The sequence below is a fragment of the Leptonotus elevatus genome, chromosome 13 (genome assembly GCF_054856555.1).
Source record: "Leptonotus elevatus isolate MCC_2025b chromosome 13, RoL_Lele_1.0, whole genome shotgun sequence".
Classification (NCBI taxonomy): Eukaryota; Metazoa; Chordata; class Actinopteri; order Syngnathiformes; family Syngnathidae; genus Leptonotus; species Leptonotus elevatus.
In genome coordinates, this window is record NC_141251.1 from 20,497,061 (window position 1) to 20,510,076 (window position 13,016).

At 40.3% G+C, this 13,016-nt stretch overlaps 2 protein-coding genes across 5 annotated transcripts in view; both read left to right on the top strand.

The window, feature by feature from the left end:
• Positions 1-2,367: 2,367 nt before the first annotated feature.
• On the top strand, positions 2,368-7,804 carry myoz1a (myozenin 1a). The gene is made up of 6 exons (XM_086093184.1): positions 2,368-2,613; positions 5,094-5,180; positions 5,275-5,462; positions 5,541-5,829; positions 6,745-6,907; positions 7,218-7,804. Exons 2-6 carry the CDS (start codon positions 5,096-5,098, stop codon positions 7,450-7,452), a joined length of 960 nt encoding a protein of 319 aa, XP_085949310.1. The 5' UTR covers positions 2,368-2,613; positions 5,094-5,095; the 3' UTR covers positions 7,453-7,804.
• Positions 7,805-8,555: 751 nt separating this feature from the next.
• hhat (hedgehog acyltransferase) overlaps positions 8,556-13,016 on the top strand; it is a 31,520-nt gene continuing 27,059 nt past the window's right edge. For 3 of the 4 annotated variants that reach the window (XM_086093468.1, XM_086093465.1, XM_086093466.1), the window contains exons 1-7: positions 8,556-8,661; positions 9,073-9,213; positions 9,291-9,355; positions 9,725-9,838; positions 10,267-10,461; positions 10,832-11,047; positions 11,133-11,310. In XM_086093468.1, the coding sequence (XP_085949594.1) occupies positions 9,102-9,213; positions 9,291-9,355; positions 9,725-9,838; positions 10,267-10,461; positions 10,832-11,047; positions 11,133-11,310 (880 nt within the window). In that variant the 5' untranslated portion in view covers positions 8,556-8,661; positions 9,073-9,101. The remainder of the gene's footprint in view (positions 8,662-9,072; positions 9,214-9,290; positions 9,356-9,724; positions 9,839-10,266; positions 10,462-10,831; positions 11,048-11,132; positions 11,311-13,016) is intronic. The other variant, XM_086093467.1, reaches the window with a different exon arrangement.

A 13,016-nucleotide genomic window follows, 5' to 3' on the forward strand; every position in this document is an offset into this window, starting at 1 on the left:
CAGGTGTTGTGTGAGCGCTGAGTGACGCCTCGGACTCACGGCTCGCGACTCAGCGACTCAGCGACTCAGCGACTCAGCGACTCAGCGACTCAGCGACCACGTTTCTCGTGACGATCCTGTACAAAGATAAACAACAGGAGTTACTTGATGTCAGTCAAGTACATAGAGTCCGTGTATGTCCTGAATTATGTAGACTTCAGATTAATTAGGAGTGGCAGGATTCTTGAGGTTAACCAATAGTGACCGCTGGAGGGCAATGTTGTACCATATAATTTCCCTGGGGCATTGTTTCCAAAAAACACATGGCTAATTCCTGTGGATAGACCAGACCATAAAAGATGGTCTGGGGACTGCTTATCAGACAGGATTTCAGGTCTGTCGGAACTGTGATATGCGTTTCCCGGGGGTTATAAAACGAAGTCCAGTCCCTGCTGGGGGGAAACTCAAAGAGTCCTTTTGAACTGAAAACACAGAGTTAAGACACGCACACACATTCCCCAGGGGGAAATGTTTAAAAAGGCACATAAAATGGAAAAAATTGAGGGTGACGGGCAATATTCGTTACACCTACATATGTTGTCCAGATGGACGCGTACGGGGCGTGTTTTGAAATCTTTCCACTCTGGAGCCCGGTTTCAAAAGTGATCGAATTCAAGCTCCGAAACCGTCATGTGGACGAACGGCCGAAACGGTAAGAAACTTGTGAGGATACATTGAAACTGGCTTTCGTGTGGACGGGGCCTCATACTGGTCATTGAAATTTCAAGATGGCACCTCATGGCAAAGAACTCCGAAAATCTGAAGAAAAAAAAAAGGTTGCTTTACATCAGGGATGGCAAACTGCGGTCCTTGAGGCCCAGAGTCCTACAGGTTTTAGAGGTTTCCCTATTCAAACTGCAGCTGATTCCAATTCATTCCAATTATCAGGCTTATGCAGACCTTGCTGATGAGCTGATCATGAATCAGCTGTGTTGAAGAATGGAAATATCCAAGACATGCAGGATTCCGGACCTCGTGGACCGGATCTCACCATCCCCTGCTTTACATAAAGATCGCCAACACTCTGAAACTCAGCTGCAGCACAGTGGTCAAGACCATCCAGCAGTTCCACACAGACTATATATATCTGCAGAAATGTGAGGGTGTACTTACTTTTGTGAGATAATATAGCCACGACCGCAATGTATTTTAAAAGCTTACATTTTTTTATTTTATTTTTTACAAAATACAGAGTACAAATAATAATAAAAACACAGGAGTAATCCAGAAACAATATTTCCTATGTACATACAGTATTGAAAATTTTCTGATATGATTCTGATGTAGACATGCAATAATTTAGAAAATAGGTTCAAAGTTTTGCTGTAAATGAAGAATATCTGCTTTTCATTTTATGTTACTGGGTGGTGGGGTTTTTTTTTTGTCACTGGGTGGCAGTATAGTATTGCAGTCTGTAGTGTGGGGCATATATAGATGGGTACTTGCAGTCTCAAGGTATGCCTACATTGGATTAATATCACACACTTTATCTTTATTCTCATACTCAAATAATTTAACTCTTTCCTCTTGCGTACTGTACCTTTAATGTTAAAAAATGTCACACCTTCCCAGTGTCAAGTGTGCATCTTCACTTGTGACTCATCACCTCTGGTGCCACAGATGGTGAGTGTTCATTTCTTGTTAGCATTCATTCTATAGGAGTCTAGAAACATGATTGGAAAAGCTTGCATGGATGAAATAAGTATGGGAAATATGATCAATACTGAACAACAAGCATCTTGAAAGAATTCCTCAACATGCCTGACAACTCACCAATATTTGCAAGCATGCGTACCTTTGTGAAAATCTTAAGATTCCTAACCAGACAGTCTCAACTGTGAAGCAGACGGGCTAACCACGAGATCACTGTGCTGTGGGATGAATAGAATGAACAGTATGCACAGTGGACCCCTGCTATTTGTAAACGAAATCAGTGTATAATTGATGCCAATTATAAGTGCATTTATTTTGATAATGTAAATGCTCGTTGGGCCATACTTTGCCCACTCCTGGTCATGTCAGGTGTATTGTGTTTGTATCGCAAACCGCTCTGGAGCAACTTAAACAGACACATGCTTAACCTTACACTTGCACTGTGTACACTATGTGCGTATTTACACTTGCCTTGACTTTCCTCTCACACTGTGTGTAGCCTAAACACGCCCTGTGGTCTCTTGGGGTTATCTTGTAACTGATGTGGCTTCCCTGCGTTCCTGCTGCTAAATATACGCTCCACAACCATCTGGGAGAATCATTTTGTTCCCTTAATATCCCCATCAGCACTTTAAGCGGGCCAAATGACTGACCCCCAAATCCCACCCGCCCCTCCATGCCTTAGCAGCTCCTGCATCCCTATTCATACTCCTCAAAATCCACCACCACACCGCTGCCACCCGCAGCCCCAGCCTGGAAAAGACGACCTGCCATCTGAGTTTAGGGTGGGTGTCATACTGACCCCCGAACCAGGATTCAACTAGTTGTACCTTTTTGTGGGATCTGTCAACTCTGGATCTTGGGTCTCTTACTTCTCCGCTCGCCACAGGATTATTGAAAAAAAAACACAAAAAAAACCAGGTGAGTTTTAGTCAGCTGAAAAGCTTTGATTAAAATTTGCAAAACAAGTGGTAAAGGTAAACATGTGACGCATGTTCCAAATGATCCTTGCTGAAGGAACTAGAAAATAGTGACAATGATTCATTACAGCAATGCTGCATTACTTTTAATGAGAATGCTTTTGAATTATTTGAATTTGATGCCACTTGGATGAGCTGCTTGCATCTTCAAAAGAGCAAAGTAATGGGCCAATATGCTGACCCTCCTACTCTGGGCACAGCATAGATGTAATATGCAATCACCAAACCCCAAAAAGAGGGTGGGGGCGTTAACCCTGAGAGGCTGATCCTCATCATCTTCGTGGATTTTAAACTGTTCCCATGAATTTATTTGACCAACGCTACATTGAGTAACATTGATGTTCTCTAAGAGATTGAAAATAAGGATTACATTGCAGGCGTGTTTTTGTGTGCTGATGGATTGTATCAGACACGCTGATGGTCAAATGACGCCTTTACTCTTCGCTCAATGTCTTGGCTAGGGATGGATATTTTAAAAATAGCCTTGTGGGTTGTGTTACAGTCACTCAATGTGATGTTTTTCCTTTTAACAAGAGAGGGGTGCTCAACATGTTTAGGAATTTTGGAGGTGCTTATGGCCATCTCACAAACAAGAAAAAAAAGGGGGGAAACAAAAGACCAAAAAAACAAAGCACAAGTGAACACAACATAATGGTAGGAAAAGTCCCCTAAATTCTGAACCAGACGCAAAATATAACTGAACCTTCAATGTTGAACAAAATCAGGTTGGTAACGCTGGTTGACTTCTAAGTTACTCTGATTGTTTCAAAAACAAAATTTGAATGACAGTGTCTCCAATAACAAACCTTTATTAACTGAACTGCTGATGTTTAAAGTTACACAATAAAAACACTTAACGGTCACACTAGTGATAAACAAGTTTAACGACTGGAAAATAAACACTCCTAGCCTTTTGTGGTAGCATTGCTAAATAACAAACAAAAGCAAATAAATAAATCAAACAGTAAAATACAATTGTGAAGATATCCTTCAATAACCTAAAGAAGTGGTTTTATTCCCTAAAACGCACATTTCAAATTATTGTAAGCCATTGTAACGTCATGCAACAGTAACACTTTGGTCTTGGTCTTCAAATATAGGACATTAAAAAATAAACAGTACCGGTACTTAATTAAATGCAACTATTTTGTACTTAAAATTGAAATAAAACTGAACTGTACTAGATTTTTTTTTTTATGTTGAAGCAAATGTGACATATTTCACAGTTTAAGACATTTAATTCAGTGATTCCTCACATACCACAAGAGGGAGCCCATGTACCACACTTTGAAAATCAGTAGTTGTGTCTAAATTCACAAGGCTGGGTCCTCCGAAGGCTAAATTTGTCGGCTGCATGACATCACACTTGACGCGACTCTATCTCAAGCACGGATTTACACATGAATGGACAGTCGGTCAATGTGCTACCGACAGGCAGCATTGAAAATCCACTCATATGTAAGTCCGTGTGTGCTTATTCAGCCGACAAATTCGGCCTTCGGAGGACCCAGCCTTGTGAATTTGGACACAAGCAGTGATTCAAACTATTCCCTAAACTGTAGTCTCACGAGATTTGCTGATATCCCGCATGAATTTGTAAATGATCAGGGTTTGGACTCAAAGTTGGACTTTTTTCAAAATATTTTGATCTTACAATTTTTGGGGGGGCATTCAACTTCGGAGATTTCACTGTACTGTGCACAAAAAAATGGTAAATGCTATTTCGGTTTCGGTCTAACACTTTGGAATGACACCACATTGAGTTAGACACAACACAGTTTTGTTGGGGAAATGTGAAGGTAATGACATCCGCCTTGAACTTGACAAATGAGTGGTAATTGCCTACGTGAGGTGTCCGAATTGAGTGGATTGACTTTATAGCTTTCAATGCCTATTGGTGTCGACAGTAAACAGTGAACTATGGGTGGGGATGTTGATATGGATCTTAAAACCTAAGACCGGTAGTGCCCCTCGGAATTTGGGGGAAATTCCGCCCCAAAGACAGTTTTACTTATCAACATGAAATTCGGTGGGTATGCCTACTATGAGTAGACTCACAAAAAAAGTCTCAAAAGACTATGCCTGAAAAGACTCAGGAAGTCTGCCATCTTGGTTTGAATCTGTCATGATGGTCTAAAGCAGCAATTTCTTCAAAGACAAGCTTGTCCAAGAGATTTTGCCCGATCAGTACCAAATTTGAACTTGAATATAGTACGTACTTGACAGATGGGTGATAGTAAACTGAAAACAAACTTGAGATTCCATCATTGCATGTGGACAGAGCCTAAAATACCATAACACCATAAAACACGAAACGCTGATAATGCCAGTCCGCAGCGTCCGGGCCAATTGACAATCCCAACATTAAGAGATTCATTGGTTCCCCTAATAAACATTGTTGTCACTTTTCACCCCCAACAGCCATGCCTGCAAGAACACCCACCCCAACAAACAGGAGGAAAAAGCCCACCAAAGTCATAATTGACTTATCAAAAATCTCTCAGGATGGTAAGTCTGATAGTTTGTAGTATCATTAACCGAACTTGACAAGAACGCTATAATGGAGAGTTGGTGATTTAATGTGCTGAATGAACTTCTCCAGAGTACGAGTCCGTGGTGAAGATATCTGAGTTTGACTTGGGAAGAAAGATTGGCACGCCAAAGGACATCATGCTGGAGGAGTTGTCGCTGCTGAAGAACAAAGGCTCCAAGATGTTCAAGATAAGGCAGCAGCGGGTGGACAAGTTCATCTACGAGAACAACCCTGATATTTTCATTGGCGACTCCATGGTAGCCTGCAGCAAATGTTCCAACTCGGATCGTGTTTATCAGCAAATAACAGTGGTTACTTTGATCTGGCTTCCTTAGGACGAAATGCAGAAGTATGTCCCAGGGGTGGGCGGTCAGATGGGCAGCCAGACGATACATCTGGGCGGGTATCTCCTCAGCAAGGATGCCAGTCGACTGCGTTATGGTGGGATGGTGTTTGGGGGAGGGGCCCCCATGCCTCCACCAAAGCCTGGGAGCAAGGGCGGAGAATCTGGAGGAGCGGGAGGAGTCGGAGGCGGAGCCGGAGGAAGTGCGGGGGGACAAGGCGGAGATCAGCATGGTAAAGATGGATTACATGGAGGATCGGGTGAGGGATCCACACAAAAAGGTTGGTATGAAGGATTGTTGAAATTGCACTGATTTGTTAAGAGGTCTACTTTCACGAAAGTTAATACATAAATATAATCATTTATATGATTTGATTGCATTCTCTGTTGACCTGTAAGTCATTCCAAGCCTGCAAGTTCCCTTCTATTTTTGGATTCTCTTTTGGGTGTATTGACATTTCATAGATTATTTACACTAGCGGTGTCAGGTGATTTTTTTTTTAATCCTAATTAATTGCATGACTTCAATAGTTAACTCATGATTAATCAAAAATTTTACATCTGTTCTAAATGTACAATAAAAGATTATATATATAATATAAGTTTTCATGCTCTTGTTATAAAAGTGGGAACACATTTTAACTAATAGAAATAGGGTTGCATCTGTTAGTCATTGATAGAGTAATTTCATAATAATTCATAAAATTGAGTTAAAATAAAAAAGATGTACTGCACTGTAAAAAAAAAAAAAACGAGTGATATTGGTTTGTGTTAAGGTCATTTTTCTGCCACTATGAAGTAACTTGTGAAATTCTGCACATTTTTAAAATTGTAAAATACAACTTGACCCCACTCACCACGAATTATTATTAAATGTATTACTGCAAATTTTTGACGTGGACGTGTTTGATACGTTGCGACTGGAATTCCCCCAGTACAGGCTTTCCAACTAAGGGACGGTCATTAATTGCGCATTAAAATATTTGTGGCATTTAAGAAACTTTAAATTAACTCAAAATTAACACACTAAAATTGACACCCCTAATTTACACTATATCTGGCTGTACAACGTCTTTATCTAGACTAGAGAACAACCATCTATCCAGCGCATGCCCTACAGAAAACTCAGCCACCGCTACAGTAGACATACTTTCCAGTGTGTCTCATTTTCCAGTCAATGAGCTTTTTGATCATAGATGGCGGAAAAGATGACGCATCTAAGAAAGTGCACCTGAATGCCTACATATCACCTTGGGAGAAGGCCATGAAGGGCGACGAAGCTTTGCTCGCTACCCTGAAAGGGATCATGCCCGGCCCTATTCATCATATTGAACTGTGCAAGTACAAATGCTTCAACAGGTATTCACCTTTATTAAAAAAATATATAATACGTCTGTTGGTTTTGACGTTTGGCTAAAATGACTCCCTAGTGATTTTATTAACGACAGAGATTGGTACAGTATATGAATCTGCTGGGAAAAAAAGAAGAAGAAAAAAGAGCTATGCTACTTTTTGGAGTACCTCATGCTTCTAATCCACACCTGTTTTTAATTTTCCCATGAATTATCCTAAATGACTGAAAAGTTCAGATTTTGCTTACGCAGAACCCAGCAAAGCGGGATATAAAATTGATAAACTGATAAAACTGGCAATCGTCTCACATTACCAGGAGTGCCATGCCCTACGGCGGATTTGAAAAGGCCTTACAGTTCATGAAATTCCAAATGCCCGAGACCGAGAAGATCAAAGTGGTAGCTGAGCCCACGGTGGTGTACGGGCACGACATCAACCTGCGACCTTCCTTCAACCGCACACCCATCGGCTGGGTGTGCACCGGCGAGCCCAGCAGCATCCACGTGGAGCTGGACAGCGTGCCCTACGACGGCGAGACCGAGGAGCTCTGAAGAAGCTGTTATTGACGCCTTCTGACTGCACGCAGACAAATACATAACATGCAAATACATGCTGGCATGCACACTCACGCTAGATTAGCTTACAAATGTCGCTTTATCTGATGGCCCACATGTGGTAATGTTCATGCTCGGAAAGGCAAAAGAACAAAATGTACATGGTCTAGAACAATGGTGACATTTTTGACGTCACACATGAATTGTGTCTGCATGCCAACATGTTACAATGGTTGTTACAGCCAAGCACCTCCTTGTATTTAAGTTCCTATGACCTCATCATAGGCTTGTCAAAGTGAAGTTGCATTGCATCCACTGTTGATCTGAAATAAACTCCTTTTTAAAAGTGCAGCACTTACCTTCATTCTCTAACTCTTAAGCGTGTGAAAAGAGATCTCACAAAGAATGACTGTTTAAATATAGTGAGCAAATGGCTTTTCTTCGCTCTACCAACAATGTTATTTCTTCCTTTTAGCAGCACCAGTTTGATAAACACTTCTTATGTGAAAACACTGACCATATTAGAATATGAGATAAAAATTAATATGCACCACTTTTTGATATTTTCTACAACATTCCTAGGAAATCACAATGTCCTATCGGTGGTCAACTATTTTTAGACAGAGTTGGCAAATCCAGGTCCAGAATTAAAAACCCTGCCACAGTTTGGCTTTAGCCACAGGTGCTACTACACAATCAGTAGTCCAGTCGTTCTTGTTTACCTGCCGGTTGAGTAGAAACACCTGGGGCTAAAACCAAACTCTGGCCGTGTTACTTTCTGGACTTGAATTTTCCACCTCTGTTTTTAGAAAAACAGGCCCATGTGGCCAAATCATGTGGTCCTTGGGGGATACACTTTGTGTGCATTATAGCCAGTGAGCATTGAATAAGAAAGAAACGTATTACTTAAATTATCAACTTTAGTTCTCATATACAGTGCTGTAATAACTATTGCACTGTTTTCTCTAAATCTCGAAGACAAAAGGAATACAAGTACTTACTGTCGTGTACTGTCGACTTTCAAGCGACGAGTCATCCCGGCCTGGAGGTGGCGGCCATTCTGAGGAAGGGTAAGCATCGAACACATGAGAAGAACAGAAGGCGGAAGTGAATATGTGTTGTTTTGTTTGTTTGACTTTTTCTGTGTTCCGGTTAGCGTGGACGGGCTTGAGAACAAAAATATGGACCATCACTTGACCTGTTCAGGTAACACGCCAAATAAACGTGACGCTAATTTAGCTGATGGACATTTATGGAAGTTCACTGTAATGACACAACAGGGAGAAAATAACCTGACACTCCCTTACAAACGTCATATTTTACCAGCTATTATTATTTATTTATTTTTACAATACGCTCACAACCATATATATTAGGTTACTTTGTCCACTCCACCGTAGACATAGCTAGTTTGCCTCGAACGTGACTGTGGTACAGCGTTTGGCGTTACCTGGCAACAGAAAACACCGTCCCCATTTCCGTCAGTGAGGTCATTATTAGAAACAATTAGCATAAGTTAGGGAAGTTTTTGTTTATGTTTTACCTAAATAAGACTATGTGAGGGCTGTTAAACATCATGTAGCCCTTCGTTATTGTATTTTCATAATAATTTCACAGGCCCACTATAGCGCATAGATTTCGACCAGATGACATCCGTCCAGTCAGCGCCACTGCCACGGACTGAGCTCCTTGTCTACTGGCTGTTGTCCTTTGGCTCCCATTTGTACTCTTTTTATGAACTTCACTCGTTCTCAAAAGGTAGGAGAATAATTGTATTTGCCGTAGCTTGTTGGCAAAGTTTGGGAAATACAGTTTTTCTGGCTCTTGTGTTTCAGAGCATGAAGCGGGCCTACGTAGAGAATTTCAACTGGAAAGAGGCCTTTTTAAGGGGTTCAAGAAAGTATGTTTTGAAAATGTTGACCACTACCTTGAAAGTTCCATTAACTTGCAGTGTCTGCAGTCACTGTGGCAAAAAATAGCAACTTTGTGCATACCGCAAAACCCCTTTAAAATGCCACAGTTTTGTGTTATAAAAAATGAGACCAAGATAAACAAATTCAAATCATTTTCCGCAATTGATGTGACCCATAACCTGTACAAAATAGTACAAAATAAACAAACTTCTCTACCATATTCAAACTTATTAATATGCGCCTATACATAACAATAACAATAACATGGCTCCTGGCTTGCATTTCCGCTCTCTGACTTTCTTTTCAATGTGATTTAAAGGCTTGTGATAGTATATTGTTATTGTTTTTTTGGTCAGGATGTGTCAGACTTCGAGTGGACCTTCTGGACCGAGTGGGCTAAGAAGTCTTTGCTGTGGACTCTGGCTGGACATGCAGTCATATCTAGATTGTGCAGCATCTTTTACCCACAGGTTGGAATCAACCCATATCACACAAAATCTCTCATGAGTGATTAAAGAGGACATAATAGGTGACTTTTTAATACGAATAATTGGGACTCTGGAGTCCCTTCCCACCACCAAGTGTGAAATTACATATGTAACTATTTTGTGAGGTGCCGATTTTTGAAAATGTGTATGTAAGAGAGCTGCACAATTTTTTGTGTGTGAATTTTTCTAATTCATTTAAAAATCACCAAACAAGCCAAAACGGTATTTTTTAATAAGAAAAATAGCACTTTAAAATATTGTACTTGATGAAAACATACAGTAATGTAATGATATAATATGTAAAGAATTGAACCGTTTTTGCCACATTTTTGCTTCAGTTGTATGGAATTTAAATTGTGAAAAATGCTTATTATGTCATGTTCAGTTATTTTTGGACCTTGTGTTAACAGTTTCAGGTTGCGGCGCTCACAGTTTACGGCCTCGCTGCAGCCTGCAGCGTGTTGGGACTCAGAGGCGTGGCTGTGTTACTTCTCCATGTGGCTTTGTCTTTCTCTGTGGCACAGCTTAGAAGGCCTGCTCTGTGTTGGACCTGCAACCTTTTGCTCCTCTGCACTCTTCATGTCCGACCACTTCAGGACATTCAGGTGGGCTGACCTCCTAAATGCAAACACAATGTATACATTTGGATGTATGGTGCTTTTAATGACTATAATTAGTGTCAACTGGAGACACTACATTTAATGACCACAAGAGGGTAGAAGAGACCAAGGCAAATTGGCTTGTCTACTTTTTGATTGATCAAAGTGGTTTACGTGAAATGTGTTTTTTTTTGTGGAAAAAAAAAATCCAAAAATGTTTTCATTTTAAATAATACATTTTACATGTATTAATTGAATTCAATAATCTAACAATACATAATTTAATATATTTTAATAAACAAGAAATTATCCAACTTTATAGACTGTTAGTTAAGAGGATATCTATCCAAACTTTCCCCCTCTGAATTTCCTGTAGAGAGGCTGGTACAAGCATGAAGAGGAGCACTACCTGCTGCTCTTCAGTGTGGCCGTGAACACTCTTCGTCTCATCAGCTTCAATTTGGAGTACTGCAGGCGCCCAGCGATCCATGGCGGCGCCGTCCTGCAGCTGAGCTGGCTGTTGTCATACACGTTCTACCATCCTTTCTTCTACAACGGACCTGTTGTCACGTATAATGACTACGTGGAGCAGGTGAGGAACAGAAAGTCTTTTGCCTGTAAGAATGTGTAATTTTGTAGTGTGTTCGCTTCATGGAAGTTGAGGGGTTGCTTTGCAGATGCAGAAGGCCGCGGAGCAGAACGACCGGAAGAGACCGGGTGCTCGTTACCTGTTGCTTCGTTTGGCACGAATCCTGATGTGGTGGTGCATCGCCGAGTATATGATTCATGTCATGTACATGCATGCCATCCAGTCCAATGAGACCTATCTGGAGATTCTACCACCTTGGGCCTTAGGTAAGTAAGTTAGTGCACATGTTCTCACTTGAGCACAGGCATGGCTCCAGCATTGTTTTTCTCTGCCGATACTAAAAGAGGGCTTTAGGGGCTACTGGAAAATGGTTTGTAAATGTATTCTAAAATATCAAATGAAATGCTGGAGGAGATTAACTGGAGTTACACACATTTGTGAAGGGGCTATAGCGCCCCCTAGCTTCGGTTTAGCGACAATGCTTCTTGAGCATGTTTTTACAAAGGAAGTTAATGACATTCAAGGTTAAAAAAACATCAACAAAGAAAAATCAGTCTTGCTGTCACTGACCTTGTTCCATTATTCAGATGTGATGGTTTGCATTTTAATTAGGCTTGCAGTTTAAATGTTGACTTTACCCATCAGATGTTTTCCTGATTTCCGTTTACAAGTTCATACAGACAATTTTCCAAATAGATGGGCATTGCTTGTTTAAAAAAAGTATTAGTTCATTCATTTATAATAGTAAAAAATAATCATAGGAAAAAGAAGCGTTAGCTGATTTAATCAAATAAATAAATATATATATATATATATATATATATATATATATATATATATATATATATATATATATTGTCACCCTCTTAAAACAATCACCCAAGTCATTTTTTTGCAAAAAAATATTTTTTTGCCTAAATCATCTCCTCATGATGCAAATGTTTTTTTTTTGTGTGTTTCCAAAAAAAATCTGGAAAAAATGACAGGCGATTATTTTAAAAAGGTGTCGATATTTGTATTTTGTAGAAGTAAAAAGAGGCATTAGTTTCTAAAATAAATAGAGAAAAAAAACATTTTGATTGTAAAAGTAGATTTACTTTTATTTAACAAAAGTATGAGTTGCTTTTATTTATTTTTTATCATGCATTTTTATGATTAAAAAAACAACAACCTTGTGGCAATATTTGCTGTATATAATTTGTGCATTAAAAAAAAAAGAGAGAGAGAGAGGTTTATCTTTTTGGGACAATTTTTCAAATAATAGAAGATTGTTTTAAATTGATAAATACATTTTCTTTAAATAAAATGAAAAGTGGAATTTGTTGCATTTTGTCATTGTGATTCAATGTTGCAGGAGTCTTGACTTTTTTATTGATATTATTAATCTTATCAATGTGTTACTATTGAGTCCTTTGTTTTTTGTTTTTTATTTTGTATGTGGGTGAGTATGTGTATGTGCGTGCGTGCGTGCGAGTGTGTGTATTCGTTAGTTCACCAAAAACGTATTAAAAAATCCCATACCGTTCACCTAAACCGAACACCGCCGTCAAGAGACCCGAGGAAGGACCAAAGAAAAGAAAGGAAAGTGAAATCTAGCACCGACCAGACACCACCCACCGGGCCACCAACCAGAGTCCTTCACCAACCCCAGAAACATCTAAATTCCAACAAATCAGGGAGACCTCAAGAGACCAAAGGAGAGACTGAGGAAAGGAAAGAAGGACAGACGAAGCAGAGTGAGATCCACAGACACCAGCCTCCACCGATTCAATGACCTCAGGAAGAAGCAGATTGTGTCTGTTTCGATAGATGCTGGTGTGGTGGATCTGGCATGCATGAAAATCTCCACCAAAGAGGGGAGCCGTCGACCCCTGCCAGGACAGCAGCACCTCAGGGCCCCCCAGGCCGCGGCAGCACCAAAGGACGACCCCCGGACCCGCCAGGGCCACCGGCCGGAGAGCAAACCCAGGAG

What these genes read in the sequence shown, in the direction of transcription:
- myoz1a (XM_086093184.1), top strand. Translation starts at nt 5,096, where the DNA reads ATGCCTGCAAGAACACCCACCCCAACAAACAGGAGGAAAAAGCCCACC. An exon ending in TGAGGGATCCACACAAAAAG is followed by an intron (nt 5,830 to 6,744) that starts GTTGGTATGAAG and finishes TTTTGATCATAG; the next exon opens with ATGGCGGAAAAGATGACGCA. An exon ending in AAGTACAAATGCTTCAACAG is followed by an intron (nt 6,908 to 7,217) that starts GTATTCACCTTT and finishes TCACATTACCAG; the next exon opens with GAGTGCCATGCCCTACGGCG.